General features: G+C 37.3%; 1 protein-coding gene across 1 annotated transcript; it reads left to right on the plus strand.

The window, feature by feature from the left end:
- Nucleotides 1-1169: 1169 nt before the first annotated feature.
- Nucleotides 1170-22638, plus strand: LOC121734722 (putative ATP-dependent RNA helicase DHX57). Its single transcript, XM_042125322.1, has 18 exons — nucleotides 1170-1301; nucleotides 1380-1536; nucleotides 2125-2273; nucleotides 2398-3364; nucleotides 3819-4028; nucleotides 6145-6424; nucleotides 7211-7312; nucleotides 8080-8264; nucleotides 8603-8757; nucleotides 9605-9787; nucleotides 10263-10513; nucleotides 10876-11123; nucleotides 11382-11456; nucleotides 11653-11859; nucleotides 14149-14223; nucleotides 15475-15718; nucleotides 20812-20900; nucleotides 21606-22638. The coding sequence occupies exons 1-18, from the start codon at nucleotides 1234-1236 to the stop codon at nucleotides 21747-21749; spliced, it is 3789 nt and encodes a 1262-aa protein (XP_041981256.1). The 5' UTR covers nucleotides 1170-1233; the 3' UTR covers nucleotides 21750-22638.
- Nucleotides 22639-23702: the final 1064 nt, after the last annotated feature.

A 23702-nucleotide genomic window follows, 5' to 3' on the forward strand; every position in this document is an offset into this window, starting at 1 on the left:
TTACATTTCCTTAATTTTTCCTACTCGTCTGAATTTGATTTGAGTAACACGTGTTTTGATTTTTGAAGCCTTGTTTAAAAAGATTTAACATAATATTAAATAGTTATTTATAAGCATAAATTTTTGATCACGAATATTACCTAAGTATGTAACTAAATAATATAGGCACAGTACAATACCTATACATTTCAAAATTAGAGACAAAACTTGGAATTACCTCGATTTAGGTGATATGGAAAAATGGATAAGGAAATCCCCTTCAAAAACGAAGAGCGTTTTAGCTAGAGTTTACAAAATATTTGCGTGAAGGTTTTACTAATAAAGGCATAAAGAGCCTACGCGTTATGTCCGGCAATCAACTTTGATCTTACATTCTTCATAATCTTTTAATCCAGTGTAATTTTTAATCCAGGGATTAACCACGGCTGTGCCGATGTCGACTTGATCGGACAATGGACGTACTTTTCCAGACAAAGAGTACTCTAAAAGGTATTTAAAACGTCATCTCCATTATCATTATCGGCTTTACCATTATCATTAGCATCTTTGGAGTTACGGTTTACGCTAGCTAGATACGCCCATGCTTCGATGTCTGTCCGTCTGTCTGTGTGTCTCCAGGCTGTAACTCAAGAACCGCTAATATATCTAGACTTCTGAAATTTTCACAAATTGTGTACATATTTGTTGCCGCTATAACAACAAATAATAAAATAAAATAAATTAAATATTTTAGGGGGCTCCCATACAACAAACGTGATATTTTAGATATTTTTTGCTCGATATTAATAACAGTAACACATAGACACTTGAAATATTCACGAAATACTCAGTTGTATTTGTACTTTAATAATTAATTAATCCAATGCTCTAACTTATCAAAAATCATCACAAAGTTCGTGTGGCAAAAAAAGTTATAATTTTGTGGACCAGTGTAATTAACGTTAAACTATTGAAATATAGTATTGTATTTCGATGTATTATACAAGTTTACACTTATAATTAAGTCTATGCTTATAATAATAATTTTTTTTTTACAAAGATACCTACTATGGCCGATCAGCTTTCACTTTAGAGGCATTCAACGCTGTTAAGAGAAAAAAAATATTGTGTCAATTTGACAGCTGTTGTCCAGATTTTGACATTTACGTGTCATCACAAAATTGAAATTTTCTAACCTGTAAATTATTAATTCATTGTTATTATTTATTTTCATTTCATAATTTGGCACTAAACATGGACCACCAGAGCAAAGAATTGGCAGCAGATTTTTTCCTACGGGAGCCAGTGGACGCGCGAATACGGTAATATTATATTATTGAATTATAAAATTGTTTTGTTGCACAATGTGATGTTGAGGTGTCTTTCTTACAATGTTGCAGAAAGCAAAAGGAGGAACCACAGGAGGAGTCCCATCCAAACCGGAAAGTAGAACTACAAACTATTCGCCTTAGCGCTGATTCACAAAAGTTGGTACTGGATACGCTCAGGTTTATCCATGGCCCTGAATTTAAACTTGGCAGTGCTGGTTTGTACAAGGTAATTAAATGAACCCTTATATATGTCGTAGGATGATTTGATAAATCCGTGTTTTCGCGAAATCCCTAGAATTTTCGCGAAAATTCGATTTATCAAATCATCCTACGACATCGTAGGATGATTTGATAAATCGAATTTTCGCGTAAATTCTAGGGATTTCGCGAAAACACGGATTTATCAAATCATCCTACGACATATACAATCACACTCATATTATAAAGGCGAAAGTTTGTATGTTTGTTACTTCTGCACATCTAAACGGCTGGAGCAATTTTAATAAAATTTGGTGTATGGAGTCAGTTGATACCCTGGATTAACAAATAGGCTACATTTTAGGTACTGTTAACCGCATGTAACACCGCGGGGCACAGCTAGTACAATAATATTATACTGAATCAAATATAAAAAAGATACTATACCTGAATAATAGCTATAAGTACCTACAATGTTTTGCCCTTGTTTGTCAGGCAACATCAGACAAGGGCAAGACTGTACAGTGTATTATATAATAATTTACCTTTTTACTTAGAAAGTGGTCTATTTATTTAATAAACTTGGTTTGATTTAATTTGGCATTAACATTTCCAGGACAAAGGTTCAAGCCTCAGCAACAGATTTTGGATGGAAAGAGGAAATCTGGTGCTACAGGGAGGCTGTGACTATTCTCTAAATATTAAACCAGACATTAAGACTTCAGAAGCTCGACTTAGAGAGTTTGCTTTAGCTAAATTAGAGAAGTAAGCTTTCATTTATTTCCATATATATTTTGTCATTTAATTAAAGGTTTACATCTAATATTATATTCAACTTTTTAAATTTACTTAAATGTTATTTACACCATCTTCTTGATGTTAATTTCAGATATAATTTCCATAAAGCCCACTGTGCGGAAGCATTACAAGTAGCTGGAGAGAGTGTAGACAAAGCTTTAGAGATTTTATTCTATAAGTACTTTAAAATCGATCTACAAGACAAGCCAAGTGATATTCCTCCAAAGAATGAGCTTCTGGAGATGAGAAAAGATGAAAAAGCTGTCCTAGAATCCATTTACGAAAACAGATTTAGAGTTATAGACAACAATGTGTGGCGAGTGCAACTAAGCTTAGACTACTTAACGAAAGCATATGAAAATAAGGATGTACAGATACCAAAGAAAAAAGAAAACACCAACTTCAAAACGAAAAAGAAAGAGGTCTGTAAACTGTACCTTAAAGGTCCCTGTAGATTTGGTTCGAAGTGTAAATTTCTACATGAATCTAAGACAGATGTAGAAGACACAAGTTACAAACAAAATGGTGACACTGAGCGTATTTTGTATGAATTAGAAATAAGGTTTTCTGAAGACACTGCATATCCCTACCAACCTCCGTACTTGTTCCTGAAACTAGAAAATAATAGAAATATTATCCCAGAGACTGTTTGTTTGAAAATTACAGCAAAATTGTTTGATGAAGCACGCACATTAGCACAAGATGGTATCCCAAGTATATATTCGTTAGTAGAATTATTGAATAATGAGGAGGAGCTTCTAAATTTCGTGAAATTCGACACTAGAACTTTTCCAGAAGCCTCAGATGCTTTATTCCCACAATTAGTTGAAAATAATACCATAGAAGAACTAAAACCGACACATTATAATAGAAAACAGCCTCAAAATGGTAGAGCAAATGTTAATTTTAAAGAAATCTTAAGAGAAAACAAGGAAATTGCCAGGAGATGGGTAGAAAAACCAGACAATGATAGGTATAATAGAATGATGAATAGCAGAAAAAAGTTGCCGGCCTGGAACAAAAGACAGGAGATATTGCAGGCAATGCAAAAATCTCAGGTAATTTTTAAGTTATAGAATAACAAGTGGATATTTGTTCTATGTAAATCACTAATGCTCTGTTTCCAAGTCTACTATTAACCATCAAGCTAACCTCAAAGACTGTAGGCTACTGTAGTACTACTACTGACTGTAGTACTACGAAACCGTTTTGAGACTCGACTTTGAAACAACCGAATGAGAATGCCGCGTCCTGCTCTAGCAACATCATTTCTCGTTTATTAGAGTAGGACGCGGCATTCTCGTACGATTGTTTGAGTTTTAAAACGGTTTCGTAGTACGGCCCCTGGATCATAAAAATTAGCTTCATCTAAAATTTAAACAAATATCACGCAAGAGTAATTTTTTATGCACTTACTTTTTTCATGATTATAATCGTCACAAATGTTGTCCACTTACGCAGCTAGCATGTTTATTTGATTACTTAGGCCCTTCCTCGTATAACCTATTCTAGGTGATTGTTATCAGCGGAGAAACGGGCTGTGGCAAGAGTACCCAAGTGCCGCAGTACATATTAGACGACTGGTTGGACCACTTTAACCATGGTGGGCGGGACCATGTCGAGATCATCTGTACCCAGCCCAGACGAATATCGGCTATTGGTGTCGCAGACAGGGTTGCTGATGAGAGAGTGGAGAAGACTGGGCAGGTTGTTGGATATCAGGTGAGATATTACCAAGATGTCAAAGATGTTGAATTCATAATGTTTTGCCATAGTAAAATGTATCATAGATGCTACGAATAATAAAAACTAAGGAAGAGTAACTCGGTCAAAAAAAGTGCACCAAAAGGCTACAAAATGTGACCCGAATACATGCATATTTATGCATGTGTTCGGTACACATTTTACGTGTATATATACTCGAGTGACATTCAACCAGGTTGACATGACAATTTTGTCAAACTCATTTTACAATTTGTTTACATAGGTTTGTATACTTACTTTTTATGTAGCTTTTTACAATATTTTTTTTGTTAAAATGCTTAAATGCCCTGTGAAATGGTGTAGAAGTCATACAGATACGACTTTTAATACAGGAATAACCCTTCATCTGTAAGTAAATTGTTTAAAACTATGCTTAAATTTCTTGTATTTTTGTCGACCCAAAAAAGATTAGTTTATTTAAGTTGGATGCTTGGGTATTTGCATAAAATTAAGCTGGTCTCTTTGTGTTTGTCTTATTAAATTTACATGTTATTCTAAAAGTGCAATAATCAAAAAATTATATAATTACAAAATTTTTACAAAGTTGTCATGGACAGTGTTATGCAAGATGTAACAATTTAATTATAAAATTTTAGGGTCTGGCTGACATTATACTAAATGCGTTATAAGATGATATGGGTATTTTTTTATAACAAAACAAAAAAAAAAAAACAATGTAATAATATTTTTTTAATAAAAAAACTGCTAACTGTTATAAAAATATTATATTAATTATTGTGAGTTATAAACTGTACAAAATTTACGTAAGTTTTTAATTTCAATTCTGTAATAATTTAGCACATAGATTTTTGTAATCTGAAAACGTCTTCTCTAGGTGCTCGGACAGTTTTAGATTCGCCCGAGTCGCACAAGGTTTGTTCATAATTATTACATGTATATTATAATTACCTATTATCGATGTCTTATGTAACAGAGGAAAATGTTTGATTTAAAAATAATAATTATGTGCTCGTTTCTTCGTGATAGTAGATGTGCTTGGTGTATACTGCATAATACTATCCGCTTTTGACAATTATTTGTTTCATAACTATGACAATGACAATAACTGCGCAGGCTGTCGTCCGGCGCGCCATATTATGATACGTTACCTGGGATACGACCTTGGCGAAAATCTGAATTGTCATATTTTAGTGTTCGAAAAGGGGCCAAATTTAAAACGGTTGAAGTATGGGAGTTACGTTTCCTTAGTTTTTATTATTCGTAGCATAGATGTTGCATTTATAATGTTTTGCCACAGTAAAATGTATCATAGATGTTGCATTTATAATGTTTTACCACAGTAAAATGTATCATCAGTATAAACTGTGCTTAATTTCATTGAAATAGGCCTTAGCCTTTTAATAATAAATAAAAATAGTTTTGGAGTTTATTCATAAAATACAAAAAAAATAAGGCGCATCGCAGACAACAGACTATCCATGACGCACTTTTTAGTCCGTGGAAATAGAACGTATGCAATTATATGCAGTAACGCACACGACGCGCAGCGCGGACGTGTGCGTTACTGCATAATGCCTCCGTGGTCTAATGGTATAGAGCGCGGCTCTTGGCTCGGAGGTGTTACAAACATATTATTTCCAAGTTTGGTTAGGACAATGCAGGCTGATCACCTGATTGTCTGACAAGTAAGATGATTCATGCGTCGGATGGACATGTAGAAAGTCGGTCCTGCGCCTGTTCTCTCGCCAGTCGTGTCGGTCTTCCGTCTTACTGGGTTATGGGAGTAAAGGAATAGAGAGTACTCTTGTGTACTGCGCACACACTTGGGCACTATAAAATTACTCCTGCATAGCTGGCCTGGTTTCAATGAAACCGGCCACCGTCACCGAAACCGGTGTGGGAGCTATTAGCAAAATATTGTTTTAAATATTATATTTTCTCTCTTCAGTGAAAACTTACATTGTTGTGTAAGTATAAGATTAAATACCTAAAAACTAAAAAGGTTAGATCAAATGTATAACATAAACAAATTGTGTTAATTTTAATAAGGTTTTATCTATACATTCATTACAAGTTTCAAGGGATTTTGTGTAACAGCATATATCAATTCCAGATCAGGCTAGAAAGTAAAGTGTCATCGAAAACGCGACTTACTTTCTGCACAACAGGTATTTTGTTGAGAAGGCTGGAATACGATCCTCAATTACAATCCGTCACGCATATTATAGTAGATGAAGTCCACGAAAGGTCAGAAGAGAGTGACTTCCTACTGCTCATCTTGAGGGACCTTATCAAAGTGAGAAAGGACTTGACAGTTGTACTCATGAGCGCTACATTGAATGCGGATCTGTTCTCGGATTACTTTGACAAGGTTCCAGTGTTGGAGATACCAGGTCAGATTTTTCTGTATATTTTTCTCTTGAGTTTTCCTTTTAGGTTGTTTAATTTGTTGTTATGATCATATTTCTTTGCATACATATTATATTTTGCTTTTAGTTGAAAAACAGTTTTGATACAATAGCTGGGCACCGTTAATCAAATAGTTAACTTCGTTAATCGTTACTCCGTTAAAAAAATGTTAGCTTCGTTAAACGTTAAAGCGTTACATTGCGGACGAATTAACGCAAGTTAACGTTAATCGTTAATCCGTTAATATGTGTAATATGGCCTTGTTGTAACGTTGCGTTAGTGTACATACAAAACCTGTTGGTTTAAGGTTTTGGAAGTTAACAGGTTAGGGACAAAACAAAATACTTCTATAATTGTTGTATTCTAGGTAGAAATTAGAATACAATAATTATTATAGATAAACAAATCACTCTCTCTGTAAGCACTGGCGCTGAATAATGAAATGATAAAACGAATCAAATATCTTCTCACTTGCATGCGCCTGCAAATGTATATCTAGTATTATTTTTGTTTCGTCTGAACCTGTTTTCGCGCCGCGCCGCGGTGCCGTGCGGTAAATAGTAGGCATTGGATCAAGATTAACAGACTTCTGCATATTAACTGAAGTTAACCAGTCCGTTCATATTTTTAAAAGTTAACTTAAAAGTTAATCCGTTAATCAAAATGTTAAATTCGTTAATTAACGATTAACGGATTAACGAGTTAATGCCCAGCTATGTGTATATGTAGCGATAAGGATATATTTTAAAATACTAATGTAACTGTTTTAGGCAGAACATTCCCAGTAGAACAGATATTCGTAGAAGACATTATGGAAATCAGCAACTATGTTATGGAAGAAAATGGTCCCTTTGCGAGGAAAGTTAAAAAAGGTATTGTTTACATTACAAATTAGAAATCGTTAGATCTATACGTGGGAGAGCCATGCTTCGGCACGAATGGGCCGGCTCGACTGGAGAAATACCACGTTCTCACAGAAAACCAGCGTGAAACAGCGCTTGCGCTGTGTTTCGCCGAGTGAGTGAGTTTACCGGAGGCCCAATCCCCAAAAGGCCGGCAACGCACCTGCAGCTCTTCTGATGCTGCCAGTGTCCATGGGCGACGGTAGTTGCTTTCCATCAGGTGACCCGTTTGCTCGTTTGCCCCCTTATTTCGTTAAAAAAAAATTAGGATTCAAAACTAATATATTATGTTGATGACTAAGCACAAACTAAGGGCGTTCGCTGCATTGAGCGTGTGCACGGTGCGGCTGCCCGTCGCGGGCGCCCGCGCCGTGCGCTCGTCATACTCATCGTGCGACGGCTGACCCGCTCAGCGCACCACTGCTCTATGGGATGACTTGAAACAAGCACGCCTCGCGGGCGCACGCTTAAGTCATCCATATTATGTCACATCGTCATACAAAACGTGACAGTACTTTATTATAGGAAGCTTAAAAAGCATTATACAGGCGTAATGCAGCACACTCAAATCGTCCAAATTTTGTGTGACGCAGTTTATGGATGGCCCTTTATTCTTTCCTTTTTTGGCGTTTGATGTTTTTCCGCGTCGACTTAACAAAATAACAACGATGTTAGTTGTACATTGGTTAGCCACGTGGCAAACTGCCTTTTTAATGAAGTTAAAATATCATTTACAGCGGACAGAGACAAGAAATCCGACTTGGAAACAGAATTAGAGACATGTGACGTCCGCTCCGAGTCTACGGAGCCTCCCAAAGCTTCCATCCGTGATGAGAACCTGAGCATATCGCAGATGGTGGCCCGGTATAGTCACTGTAGCAAGCAAACCTGTAAGAATCTGTATTTGATGGACACTGAAAAGGTATGATATTTTTCGTTCATAGAGTTAAGAGTTTTTATTCCTTGAAGATCGGGTCATCTGTATTTCGTATACTGCTAAATATATTTATTTAATTTATGGAATACAGAAGAGTAAGCTATTATGTAAGTATTGCAGGTGGAAATGCCATCTAGTGACAGACATTATTTTTACTATTATTTAAACTACGTGTTAATTATATTTTGTGTAGTAGACAACGAATAATAATATTTTATTCATATTATATATTTGTATTTTTGGGAGTTTTATAATGTAAAACTTTGGGGCCTCCCTTCTAAAACCACAGAATATATACTTTCATGAATTTTATATATTTTCAGATAAATCTAGAACTAATAGAACATGTGCTGACATACATAGTGACCGGCGATCACAAGTGGCCGAAAACTGGTGCTATCTTGATATTCCTGCCCGGCATTGCAGAGATCATGTCGCTACATGATCAGCTGGTGGATAGTCACACTTTTAGTCCCAAGTAAGTATAATACTGTGTTTTAAGTTTAAAATGGTTACTTATAGTAATTTTAAATAAACGAAAAAACACGGGGATAAACTTTTTAACTTTCATTTACTATGTATCCATACTAATATTATAAATACGAAAGTGTGTCTGTCTGTCTGTCTGTTACCTCTTCACGCTCAAACCGCTGAACCGATTTTGCTGAAATTTGGCATGGAGATACTTTGAGTCCCGGGAAAGGACATAGGATACTTTTATCCCGGAAAATGTACGGTTCCCGCGCGATAAACAAGTTTTGGCGCAACAGAGTTGCGGGCATCATCTAGTTTAATAATAATTTTCAAATTGACTTTGATAAACTGAATAAAAGTATTCCTTAGTTAAAGCATTCATAAATTGATATAAAAAAGCTTCGACCCAAAGTGTCTTGGGCTTTTGGCTTTCGATATGAAAGTACTTGCCAGTTTTTACCAAATCGGGGGGCAACATATATTTTATTTTCTGAATAAAATTCGATTGCAATCTAAAATGTTTAAAAGTCAAGAAGGTCTAAATCAAATTGGCGAATTTGGTCTAAAACAATCGTGTACATTCAGGGAAGACGAACGGTGAAAATGTTTACAAAACTGAACAATAAAGTAATTAACTTGCTACAGACCAACTGTATGTCGGAACAGCTATAGTCCGTCAAGAAAGTGAAGAAATTAAAGAGTGGCAACATCGTAGTGTCTCCCTTGTTCTTAGATTGATTTGAAAGGGATGGCACTAAAATGTTGCCACTTTTTAATTTCTTCACTTTCTTGGAGGACTATACTTCAAGTTACTATCGAATTTTTATTAGCTATTTATTGAATTATTTCAGGACAGGAAAATACATAATAGTGCCGCTACACTCAACACTATCGAGCGAGGAACAGTCCCTGGTATTCAAGACGCCTCGTGCCGGCGTCCGTAAGATTGTACTGTCGACAAACATCGCGGAAACATCTGTTACTATCGACGATTGTGTGTTCGTCGTTGATTGTGGTCGCATGAAGGAGAAGAGGTAAAGGATGAGTAACTTTAAAAAATATATGACTTTCAACGCCTTGTTAGTAAAATCATAGCGTATCAATATTCTTACTCAAATTTAGAAGAGGATAGAAAAATTTACAACAGATTATCATCAGCTTATATTAAAGAGATTCCTCACTTTCCAATATTACGTTACGAAAATGTATGTACTATCAAAGAAGTTGATTCCTAGGCAGATGGGGGACCTACGTAGTTTGGTCGCGTTACGTCAAACCCAGCCAACAGATCACAATCATCGAATTATTGACATGATCCGACCAAATGACGTTGGTCTGTCAACTGCCTAGGAATCAATTTCCTCGATGGTACAAAGTTGCGCGATAAGTGGCAATAGATAACGCTTCGTGTGTACATAAAAAATGTAATTTTCATTTTATGTGCCTAACCGAAGGAACAGGCAACGTTACCAACATATTTTATACATATAACATACTCAACATTTACAGATTCGATTCCAACCGCAATATGGAATCCCTGGATCTCGTGTGGGTGTCGCGCGCCAACGCGAAACAGCGTAAGGGGCGAGCAGGCCGCGTCATGCCGGGAGTGTGCGTGCATCTGTACACCTCACACCGTTACACCCATCATCTTTCCGACCAACCCGTACCGGAGATCCACCGGGTGCCGCTCGAACAACTGCTGCTCAAGCTGAAAATACTGCCCCTGTTTAGAGGCATGAGCGTGCATGAGGTGCTAGGTATGTTCTGTAGTTGATGCATGCAGGATCTACGTAATTTGGTTGTGTTATGACAAACTCAGTCTAAAGATATCGGCTTACATTGATTTGATTAACCCGACCAAATAACGTAGGCCATTTATACTATACTTACAATGTATAATTATTCCATGAATGTACATACATACATACACACGTTTGGAAAATAGATTACTTATGTGTGGAAAAAATGGCCCTCATTTTTGTTATTTGTTTATAGAAATGACACATGTCTGAAAAACGATGCATTCCACATAATATTATTGCTGTCCTACTCTATCATTAAACGCTTTGTTTTATAGATAATTGATAAAGTATAATTTTATTTATTTATCTATTTACAGGAAAAACGATAGAACCGCCAGTAAAGTCAAACATAGATGGCGCTTTAACACGTCTTCAAGATGTAGGGGCGCTGGACAAGTCACTCGCTCTAACGGCGCTTGGCAAACACTTGGCAGAGTTGCCAGTCGACGTCCGGATTGGCAAGCTGATGTTGTTTGGTGCCATATTCTGTTGTGTGGACTCGGCGTTGACTATGGCGGCGTTTTTGAGCCACAAGAGTCCGTTTGTTGCGCCTTTTGGAAAAAAGGTAACATTGTATTGCTTAATCTAGATAATATAAAACATATTATTTCGATGGTCAAAAGCATAAAACTGTAAATATTAAAAAAATATACTCAGCGAATAACTACACAAGGTCTGATTGTCTTTGCTTGGCCCATTTTGTTAAATAAAAGATTTATGGTGAATTAGTAGAAAACTTTATCTGAAAACTATATTTTTGCTTACTTTGAAAATAATTTTTGGTATAAATTACTTAGTATAATAGTAACATATTACATTTCAGTCTGAAGCCGATGCTAAGAGAAGAGAGTTTGCGATGTCTAACAGTGACCAGTTGACAACTTTAAGAGCTTATAGAGTAAGTTGCTTCGTGCTAAATGTCAAAAATTGTGTGAACATTTTTGATGAGTCTAGCTGTTTGGACCATAGATAACATTCCCTTTTCATTCAATATTTACACCAACCCTTTTAACAGTCGGCTGATTATGATAACCTTTTTGTTATTAACTCCATTATAAAATGCCATTATTTTAACATGCTAATATTTTTTTCAGAGGTGGCAACAAGCGCTCAAGTCGAGTTCTCACGCGGCCCTCGTGTTCGCCAAGGAACATTTCCTCTCACACAAAACGTTGATGATGCTGGGAGACATCAAACATCAGTTGCTCGGTCTACTCGCGTCTATTGGCTTCGTGCCAGACATGCCCGCCCTCAGAAAGAAGATGAGAAAAGATAGTGTGGCTAGTTTGACAGGAGAAGAGGTAATGTTTGATGATAATTAATAGATGGTGCTATTTTGTAAATTATTGTTATCGCTATAAAGTATTTTGGTTAACACTTTTAAAAAAACTTGAGAGGTGTCAAGGGACACCTGAATGGAACGAAGTTATTTCTTATGTTCAAATAACCTGTACTTATACAATATATTATACAGGGTGCAATTTAACCTTCCTGCCAAATTTGGATATATTGATCCTTGCTAAAAATAAAAATACAAGTATTTCTTCTTTTATAATCACTCAGTACTAAAATTTTGAGAAATAGCCTCCGAAAGTTATCCTACCAAACAGCACAAAATATGGACACATGCGCGGCCCGGCCCCGCCCCGCCCTTCCATTGACATTCTTGCAGTGACGGATTAAGACTACTTGATGCCCTAAGCAATCCATGCCTGTGGGCCCCCCTATCCGTATCTCAACTAGAATCGGTCTTTGAACCTTTACTCTTCTGGTGCCCCCTCAGACGTGATGCCCTAGGCCATTGCTTAATTTGATTAGGGGCTAATCCGTCACTTCATTCTTGTTATTATCATAAGTTGCGAATTTTCCCTTCATACCACAGAATAGATAATAGTACAAGTACTTCATACTTGACGAACTTAGGACCGTCAAATGTAAAGGACGTAGACAGGTATGTTTAGAATAAAATTAATTGATACATATCAAAAGAATCGAAAATTACAACTTTTTAATTACGAAAAATAAGCACTTTTTAAATTTATAATAAATCTAAACCACATCCTTTGCATTTAGGCGTATTTAAAAATTCAATTAACTTATGTACACAGTACAACTAATAAAAAAATAAAAAACAAAACAACCCACCTCTAAATCTTATTTACTTCCATCTTGTCTACAATTAGCGTAGTTCAAACTGCAATCCGTTTTGCTCTAAGCAAAGTCTAGCGCGTTTTCACATTGTCTTTAAAAGTTTGTTACGATACTTTAAAAGTTTGTTAAGCACAACTTTGTCACTTCTAACCTCGTCAGAGGCATGTCTTCGAGGCTGGCTAGGCGTGTGCCGGTGTTGCGAAGTGCGAACTGTCCATAATCCGAGTCTTTGATTGTCTCGCGATTCAGATTCAGGGTACAGCTGCTGTATTCGAGAATCATCAATCAGCTGTTACGAAGACGAGGAACGCTTTCTTGCTCGTACAGTCTCTGGGTTCCGCGTAAACTTTCGCCACTCAAAATGTGGCACCTCCACCTATGCCTCCACATTTCATAATACTCGATCGTGGTTAGGGTACATTGTAACTATCGGGCCACACTAACGAGAAACGCCGTTAATTATCGCGTTAATTCTAAAACATGTTATAGCATTATCGCCTTTACATGCCACTAATTAAAGGCGATAATGTTATAACATGTTTTAGAATTAACGCGATAATTAACGGTGTTTGACGTTAGTGTGGCCAGGGCTTAACATACACTAATTAAAGCGCGGGGGCCGGGGGCTCCGTGACAAACAAAATAATTACGTGTTACCTATACAACTACGCGCGTGGTACTAAACGGTCGCCGGCGGTCGGCGACCGGCGTGCGGCGGGCCTCCCGCCTCCCACTCCGCGCGTCACCCCCGCTTTACCCCTACGCATAACGGGACTCGACTGGATATCTGTGCGTTATTAACTTTTGAAGTGACCATTGTGCATCGATTTTTTTTGGGATAAAATATGTTATTGTAAAAAAATTAACACCCTATTTTTTTGGTTTAATGGACTCACCTAATGATACCTAAGCCCCAAAAAAATTTGGCAGGTAGGTTTAATTGCACCCTGTCAAAAAATTAATAAAAAATCTATTGACGCCCAGGAATACTAAAAACGCGTCGCTGTTTATTTTAAAAAAAAACGCCATCTAGCTGACGCACAGTAATACTTACTATCAACGCCCTCTTTCCCTAACATGCAGGTACTAATAAAAAAGTGTCGAGGTCAAATCAAGGTCAAATATCGTTCTGTTTAGCCTTCAGATTTACGCCGAACACGCGATAAGGAACTTCGTTCCAAAATAAAATAAATTTTAGACCTTAAGGGTGCGTTTCCACCGGTTGTTAGGAATGTGTTTTTGAGAATCATTATAATGTCTTCATTTGCCTGACCTCGCTAAGCGCAGCGATTCTATTGGTTCTCAAAAACACATTCCTCGCAACGCATCTCCAGTGGAAACGCAGCTTAATGCTGAGCTAAACAAATAATTGGTGCATCGCATAGTAATAAAGTGACTTGTTAATTATAAAAAAAAAAAAAACTATTGTTTCATTTCAGTTAAATTCAAACGGGAACAACGACAGGTTACTGGTAGCCATACTGTGCGCAGCTCTCTATCCAAATGTTGTAAAGGTAAGTTACACGATCATAAACATTATGATATTTTATAGTTTATTGTAAACCATATTTTGGATTTTTTATCAAGACAGTCAGAAGCAGCTCATAAAGAAAATATCTGACTTTCAAAATTTTTTTCTTTCAGTTAAGTACTTGTTTTATAAAGGGTGTTTCAAATAAGGTATACTAAGACCCAATTTCACCAACCTCTGTTTGTTAAATCCTAACAAGGCATTACTTAACGGACCTTGGAAAATTAAACAGACTGTTAAAATACTTATGTCCCACAGTAAAAATTTAAGAGCGGATTAGTAAATGCAATGTTAAGTGAACAACGAGTGAATAACATTCAATTCGTTCGTTCTTGTTATAAGGCGACGAAATTGCAATGTACAAGTTTAATACGACATGTTGGCTGCAATGTGTCATTTTCACCTTATTCGTATAATACGTCATCTGGTAGATAATGCGACCAAATTAAAATATCACTGATCGCATACATTTGTTACACTACAAAAGTTTTTTTTTTAATTTACATAATTATAATCTGTCAAAGCTGAAAACATGAATCATGATACAAACTTTTATTTACTTATTTCGGTTTGGTAATTTTGATACAAGTCAGTGTATTTGCAATGTCAAGGAAAATCCGAGGGCTGAATTTTTGACAAAATGAAAATAAATAATTATGCATAACATAAAAAATAATAAATAATATGTAAGGATGTAGCGAAACATGGCGGAAACACTCAAAAGTCAAAACAGATTCTTTTATTGATATTGGATATTGTCTTTGACAGTTGTTGTTTTGACTATTATAACGGCCTGTTGTAATATTAACGGACCTCCCCAGCAGGAATTAAAATTTAACACCGTGTTAGGCAATTTGACATGACATTAGCGTATGGTGGAACGCTCGATAGCTCTAACAGGCCGTTAACTGATTTAACAAGCCATTATTTATTTAACATTGCTTGATGAAACTGGGTCTAAGCCGAAAGGAGGTGAATGACCTGTACAACAACAAAAAATTGAAAATTTACGAAAAATTGATTCTCCGTAGAAAGTAGAAACTTTGTTGGTCACGTGACTTTTTTACTATGGAATTTCTAAAAGTCGAACAAAAGTTGTTTAGAAAGTCCTCCTGAGTCACCCCAGTTCGGCTTAGCCTTACTGAAACAACCTGTATATCAACTCCTATTTGAGAAACATTAATTATATTATTATCTTCTGTTTAGCTATTTAACATTAATTTCCTATCTCTAGGTGCTAACCCCAGAGAAATCCTTCCACATGTCAGCGGGGGGTGCAGTGGCGGTGCAACCCAACGCGCGGGAGTTACGCTTCGTGACTCGAGACGCGACGGTTGCCCTCCACCCGGCTTGTGTAGCCGCCACTGAGAGGCACTTCACCAGCCCCTACTTGGTGTATCAGGAAAAAGTTAAGACGTCTAGAGTGTTTGTGAGGGAGGTCTCCATGGTGCCGCAGTTACCGCTGGTGTTGTTTTCAGGTGAGTCGCCAACATTGTCCATATTAATGCCCTGTGACCTGTCCGTCTGTTACATATTCAAGCTTAAATCGTTGAACCGATTTTGATGAAATTTAGTATGGAAGGCCCGGGAAATGACATAGGATCTATTGTGGACTGTATGATTTTTGTTGATATTATTTATATATCTATATTTGAGCTTTGATGACTTTAAATTAAATCACTTTTAACTCTTCACTTCGATTTATTATATTAAAATTAAACTTTGTGCACTGTACCAAGGCAAAGGGCGGACTACTCAATATTTATACTCGTTACACCCGTAATCTGACCTATCGGAGCAATTTATATCCGTCCGATAAGAATGGTGTTCTCTGACCAAGTTCCGTCAGAGTTTCGAGTCGTAGTTGCCGTATGAGTCCAATGCCCAATTACTATTCTATCGCAACGCCACGACGCAACGCCGACCGGCCTATTTATACGTCTAAGCTTCACTCCCGCCATGCGCTAGCGCAGAGGGAGAAGACCCCGCCCACTTATCCCGGTGCGGGGATATACGCAGAAGCCCCCGCCTTATTTCTATCGTGCGGAGATACCATTTCAGCGTACACCTATCTCTTTCCTACCCATTGCTATGGCACTGTGCACTACACAATACAAATTACATACACAATAATTATTCAATACATATGCAATACAACAATTTCAATACCATGATATTATGTTCTTAATCTACGTAACATAATATCATGACTCACAGATCAGAGTCTTAGATTAATATACATTATACAAATTAAATCTAATTCAGAGGTGTACTAATTAATCACATTCGTATCTAACCCCAAAGGTGTTCCATATTACATACGATAGCCTAGTCTTTATTTATTTGTACTCTACACATATTCCAATACACATAATCAAATAAATAAATCTACCGTAGACAATAAACTAAGCATCTGCTAGCTTTCTAAAATTCTATTCTCACGCTAGTTTCTCAGATATTGCCGAACGTCTGTTCCTAAATATCCTTTATTTATTGTTCTGACAAAGACAATGCTTTATTACTTTTTAAGAGAAACAGCTTTACTCGTTACTAATTTTTAAGGAACACAATAACGTATTTTAACTAACGAACCTAATACAGTCAAAGGGACCGAACATGTGGCGATTTCACTTTAACAATATCTTAGAAATACACTACTTAACTTTCTAAAATATGTTCGCCACCCTTGCCATCGTTGTGTCCACAACATTTCTCCCCCCGGCGCAGCTTGCGTAGCCTCTCCTCCCCGTAGCACCAGCTTCCTTCCAGGCCCCCGGAACATCCTCGTCCGTGTTTGGACGACAGCAGGCCGTACTTCTCCATCTGGTCCCGGTGCGGTGTTCTCGGTGATATCCTTCGGACCGGGTGTTGCGTGGCGGTGACGTGCTAACTTTTCTGACGTCACCACGCTGGATTGGTCGCTCGTTCTTTCGCGCCTCGCGTCGGGGTACCAACTTAGACGTAAACCTTTTCAACTTGCGCCGCTTGAAATAATATCCGGCGAACGCAGGATCGGCACTTATCTTCCTCTTTGTGCTTTTCTGTTGGAGAGTCGCTTTATAGCGCTGAGGGAGTTTCTTTTCATCTTGACGCCATGGGAGTCCAGCTTCCGATCGCTCCTGGGTCGGTCTAATAGTCCTTGTGACTATCTCCAGGGCTCGCTGGTCTTCTTTCTTCACCCGTGGTCGGTCGCTAACGTCCGATGCCTTCATCTCAGAATTTTTCTCTTGTAGTAATTCTTCGTCTTCGATTGGGCTCGTTCTTTCGATAACGTGCAGGACCTTGTCATTTTCAGGTGCATCTTTGGATTCCTGTGCCCTCTGTTGCAGCTCAGCATGCTGAGAGCTATGATGCGGACGGACACACAATTCGAGTCCGCAAGGTTCTGCTTTGCGCCTTAGCCTTTGTATGTTTCCAGCCTGTAACACATTATACGTCTGTGTTGTGTCACCATACGAGGCCTGAGGGGCTAGCCAATCGGTTATCGAACTGGTAAACGTTGGCGGGTCGCTATGAAGAGCCTGCGCTCTCGCCGTTCTTCCGATAACATCGTCCAGTTGCTCGATATCTGATTCATTTCGAGCAGCGACTGGCTCTGCTAACTGCTGCACTTGCTGATTTTCTTGGCTTGCTTTCTCCCCCCGTGAGGCGACCGAGTTTGTTTCGGCGACCCGTGGTCGATCTTCTTTCGTGGCCGCGTCCTCAAGCATTTTTTTTCTGCTTACGTAGAATGCCTGCCATTTCTTTTTCCAAACGCATCTTTACACGTTCTTCTTCAATATCCAACTGTTCCATTTCAATTTTCAATTGTTCCATTTCAATGGCCAGCTCCTTTTTCCTGATAGCTGCCATTTCTTCAGCGGCTTTCAGTCTTGCTAGCTGTATTCTCGTTCTGACGCTAGCCGCTGAACTGTATGAGGCCACTGACTGCGTCGGTGACCGTAGACGGCGCTCCGCCTCACTCCTGCTCACTGTCGCAGGTACTGGGCTTTTTTCTATGCCGGGGCGTAGACGCTCGTATTCTGCTCTACTTGCATCCGGCTGCAGGTACTCATATTCCGACCTGCTCGTCCTTGTGTCTTGACACTCCTCTTCACCCGCTGCATTTCCCTGGCTGCGTGTAACCACCATCCTGCTACGTGAGTCGATAATCGGCACGCTTTTTCGTTGCGATTCACCGACGCGTCGTTCACGCACTCGACGTCACGTAGTGCAACCGTTCGGTGTTGCGGTGACTATTCCATTACACGCCTCCTCGCTTGTTCACGACGCGGATGAAGTTTTGCGGAGTCAGCACACAGACGTTGCGTGGACTCAACGGCAAAACGAATAGACGTTGTCGTTCGACGGATTCAACGTTACAACGCTAGACGTCCGTTGCTTCAAACCTCTTCGACTTGGTAAACTGGCACTGGCAAGTACTTCGTTCTTCTTATTCTTCCGACGACAACTTGCTTACTATTCTTCGGCTTTGAAGGGCTGATTTTCTTCCTGGTTAACCAGCAGCTCGTTCTTCTTCATCCGGCTCGAAGGACCAGACAATATTGTGGACTGTATGATTTTTGTTGATATTATTTATATATCTATATTTGAGCTTTGATGACTTTAAATTAAATCACTTTTAACTCTTCACTTCGATTTATTATATTAAAATTAAACTTTGTGCACTGTACCAAGGCAAAGGGCGGACTACTCAATATTTATACTCGTTACACCCGTAATCTGACCTATCGGAGCAATTTATATCCGTCCGATAAGAATGGTGTTCTCTGACCAAGTTCCGTCAGAGTTTCGAGTCGTAGTTGCCGTATGAGTCCAATGCCCAATTACTATTCTATCGCAACGCCACGACGCAACGCCGACCGGCCTATTTATACGTCTAAGCTTCACTCCCGCCATGCGCTAGCGCAGAGGGAGAAGACCCCGCCCACTTATCCCGGTGCGGGGATATACGCAGAAGCCCCCGCCTTATTTCTATCGTGCGGAGATACCATTTCAGCGTACACCTATCTCTTTCCTACCCATTGCTATGGCACTGTGCACTACACAATACAAATTACATACACAATAATTATTCAATACATATGCAATACAACAATTTCAATACCATGATATTATGTTCTTAATCTACGTAACATAATATCATGACTCACAGATCAGAGTCTTAGATTAATATACATTATACAAATTAAATCTAATTCAGAGGTGTACTAATTAATCACATTCGTATCTAACCCCAAAGGTGTTCCATATTACATACGATAGCCTAGTCTTTATTTATTTGTACTCTACACATATTCCAATACACATAATCAAATAAATAAATCTACCGTAGACAATAAACTAAGCATCTGCTAGCTTTCTAAAATTCTATTCTCACGCTAGTTTCTCAGATATTGCCGAACGTCTGTTCCTAAATATCCTTTATTTATTGTTCTGACAAAGACAATGCTTTATTACTTTTTAAGAGAAACAGCTTTACTCGTTACTAATTTTTAAGGAACACAATAACGTATTTTAAAACTAACGAACCTAATACAGTCAAAGGGACCGAACATGTGGCGATTTCACTTTAACAATATCTTAGAAATACACTACTTAACTTTCTAAAATATGTTCGCCACCCTTGCCATCGTTGTGTCCACAACAGGATCACTGACTTCCATTATACAAGTACGCTGGACTTATGATACTCACCTGTTTTTTGTGCCTATTTGAAGCAGAATCAGCGCCCCCAATGCGGGGGAAGAGAACTATATCTGACGTAAAATTGACGTTGGAAAGTCGCCATATTGGCGCTGATAGCAGTAGTGGGAGTACTTGAAACTAATACTAGTGATGACAACTGTTATTGGTTGTGGTTACGTCAAATTTAGTACTCTTCACCCTCACTGGGGGCCCTGATTTCGCTTCAAATAGACACAATAAACAGCAGTCATTTCAAAGGGTGTCATAGGTCCAGCGTACTTGTACAATGGAGGTCAGTGCATAGGATACTTTTCCACGCAACAAAATGTACGGTCCGTACGGGATAAACGTATCAGTAAGAAATCCGAAATCAGTAGCAGTAGTGCGACTGTGTAGTTATAACTTATAACGGCTCTTGAAAAAAAAAACAATAAAAACAGTATATGATTAAATGATGTAGAGAAATTAGTAAACATTCTTAAAAGCATTTGCGTTAATGCACATACGAAAGTTACGATTCCTACGTTGGTGTCCGTAGACGACGGTAATCTCTTTCAATTAGGGTCAATTTATAATAGCACACAGTCGAAGCGAAGCGAATTCCCAAAAACACAGAAAATTCGCAAAAGCATAACGCGTACATTACTTATGCGAGGCCAATCAGCGTTGTTCGCGAGTTCGCGCGGATGCGCGCCTTTTTAAATTCTCAGAAGTAATATAGTGCGTTAACGCTTTGGAGTTAAGGTTGAATTTGTTATATTCAGTTTCAATAATTCGCTTCGATGCGCCTCGACTCTGCACTAGTATATATTGAGCCTTAGGAGATTCGTATACTCGTTTCCCTATTTTTATAAAAAAATAACACGTAATATTCATTTTCCAGGATGCAACTTAAACGTGGAGCTACACAACGGGACGTTTATAGTGTCGTTAGAAGACGGATGGATCATGTTTCAAGTGGAAAAACATGAGGTGAGGCGTAATCCATACTAATATTATAAATGCATTTGTCTGTCTGTCTGTTACCTCTTCACGCGAAAACCGCTGAACCGATTTGGCTCTCGGCGAGTTTTAGAGGCTGGTACCGCCGAGAATTTGTTGTGTGCCGTACGTGGCGACGCATTGATACTATGGCGCACACATACAAGCCGCGCGCGGTGCCTTTGTATGAATATAACTTACTTCCCCTCCTTTTACTATGTTTATTATGACGTCACCGTAGAGTTACTTGTAGGCATCGCGGGAGAACTTTGTTCGATAGCTATATTAATTATTGCGTTTATGATAGTGGGTTTATAACAATTAAAGTTACTTTAAAATAAGTTATCGAATGGTATACAAATAGAAATATAATTGAAAAAAAATTGACTTGAATATCCAACTTTGAAGGCGCATAACAAAAAAAAAAAAATACAAAAGTTATCAAGCTGAAATTTTGCTAACACTTATTTATTACCGTTATTTCTATATTTTATTAACAAAATTCGCAAATCTGACCTTGTCATCATCCCTATTTGTTTTATTTTCCCATAGTTGCCAATATAATAATCTTTTTCAAACAAATTTTTTACCGCATTTATATATTATATTATATAAATAGTTAGTATATATTTTTATATTACTTATAGTATACGACATATTATTATGTATTATAAAATAATTATTTATTTTTGACAGGTTGCAGAAATATTGAAAACTATACGAGTAGAGTTGATCAACTTACTGGAAGAGAAAATCAACGACCCCTCGCTAAACCTGCTGCACTATGAAAAGGGAAATAAGATTATAAAAACTATAGTTCAAATTATAACGAAAGATTAGTAAATATAAATAATTATTAAATAGTTTATAATGATAAATAATTCTATTATAATAGCTTAATTCTGTAAAAACTGTTACTAATATTATGTTATAATATTAATATTTTAGAAGATGCAACACAAGAAGTTTGCTTTTCAAAAATTATGAGACTACAGCGCCATTTGTTATGCACGGTCGTCAACGAATTACGTTTCAAATACCCTCAGTGTTTAAATATTCGTGACAAATGATAGATATGAAGTGCCTGCTAGTAATTTTTTTTGCGAACATTTACAATTTTTACCACAGCTGTTTTCTAGACTTTTTTTATCTGAATTGCGTTTAAGTCGGGTTTGCTCTGTTGCGGTAGAAAACATTTTAAAACCCTCATTACAAATCATAAGTATTGTGATACATGTATGCAAGATATGTATGATTTCGACTAAAGTAATAACGAAGCCTTATTTTACAAATCTGCCAGCCTTAAAGTGCTCTGAATCTCAATTATCTTACGAAGCAATTTTTGTAAAGCTAAATACAGTTTGCCTTATCTAAGTATGATGTTTAACGTGCAAATAAAAAATACACTGCCTTGTTAATTAACTTTACAATGTTAAATAATTGCTTTGATGATGTTTTATAATGAATTTTTATCTATACAGCTTTGCAACTAGTTCCGAATAGCAAATATACGCAGTAAGGCTGTTTACAAGGTGAGCAATGGAGCGGCCGCTGCGGCGTGTGTATAAACAGCCTAATGTTTAAATAATGTATATGTATAGTATACGCAGTGATTACCATATTTATTGATATCTTAAAATGGATATAAATAGTATTACTATAAATACTAATTTAGTATACGTTTAGAGAAATTTGCGTGATGCGCTAAAATAATTTATATTTTTTTAAACCACTGTGATGCATAATAAATTTTTGAAATAAGAAATATTTGTTTATTTTTTTTTCGGTGACCTACTTCCTCACGTCTTTTGCATTTTTTCTTTCCTGCTACAATTTCATTGGTATTTCATATTTTAATCTTTATAAAACACGCCTTGATAATTTAGCTGTAGCGATATCGATTTTTCTCAGCAACGACTAAAGCTAAGAATTAAAGTTCAATGTCAGTATTCATCATGTCTTTGTCTTTGAATTACCCATAGCATAACACGATTGGTCAACTTTTATAACACAGAATCATCAATCAAAAATACTTCTGTAAAAAAGGGATTCCTATTTTGCCAATTACAGAGGAGCTTCGAGTACGAAAGCTCGGTATGGAGTCCTTCTTATCTATGCTCAATCATCTCATAATCATAATAATCATAATCATCATTTATTTGCAAAGAATGTTGTTTACAAAGATCTTATAGTTATATACAGTATCAAACACTCTGCTTTTGAAGCATGCAAAAATTATTATAAATATTTAGTTAATACAGGGATTTAACATTATCATTTTTCTATATTAGCCTTATTAGAAGATAGCTACACATTCATTAATAACAATAGAAAAAAGTTTCCTAGACTATCCAGAGAGAAAAAAAAAACTACATTTAATCATCTGTCAGTGTCAAACAATAAAAAAAAAACTAATTGTCAAATATCGTAATTTGTTCGCCATGACTTGAGGTTTGTTAACAATATAAGATTGTGATGTCTCTACTAACATTTGTGTTTGTGTTTGTTTTAGGTTAATCAACTCCTGTAAATATGTAATTTTGTTTTGTAACCGTACACGTCTTGTTACTTCACCAGACCTTCGCTACATAGAGCAAAGTCCTTTAAGCCACTCTGACATTGGCAACTCACCGAGGCGGCCATTTTTAAAAGAAGAAGAAGACTTGAGGTTTTCATCAAATATGCAATGTCATCTATTCTCTGAGAATTGAAATAATTCAAAGACACTTTACCAGACACTTGGCCTTTTCAGACAGATGCATTTCCCATAGGAGCCCATGCAGCGACTAATTT

Source organism: Aricia agestis, chromosome 16 (assembly GCF_905147365.1).
Source record: "Aricia agestis chromosome 16, ilAriAges1.1, whole genome shotgun sequence".
Classification (NCBI taxonomy): Eukaryota; Metazoa; Arthropoda; class Insecta; order Lepidoptera; family Lycaenidae; genus Aricia; species Aricia agestis.

Coding starts and splice junctions, on each gene's coding strand:
- LOC121734722 (XM_042125322.1), top strand. CDS start 1,234: ATGGACCACCAGAGCAAAGAATTGGCAGCAGATTTTTTCCTACGGGAG. Junction 3,365..3,818: donor AGGCAATGCAAAAATCTCAG/GTAATTTTTAAG, acceptor AACCTATTCTAG/GTGATTGTTATCAGCGGAGA. Junction 11,860..14,148: donor CTAGTTTGACAGGAGAAGAG/GTAATGTTTGAT, acceptor GTTTCATTTCAG/TTAAATTCAAACGGGAACAA.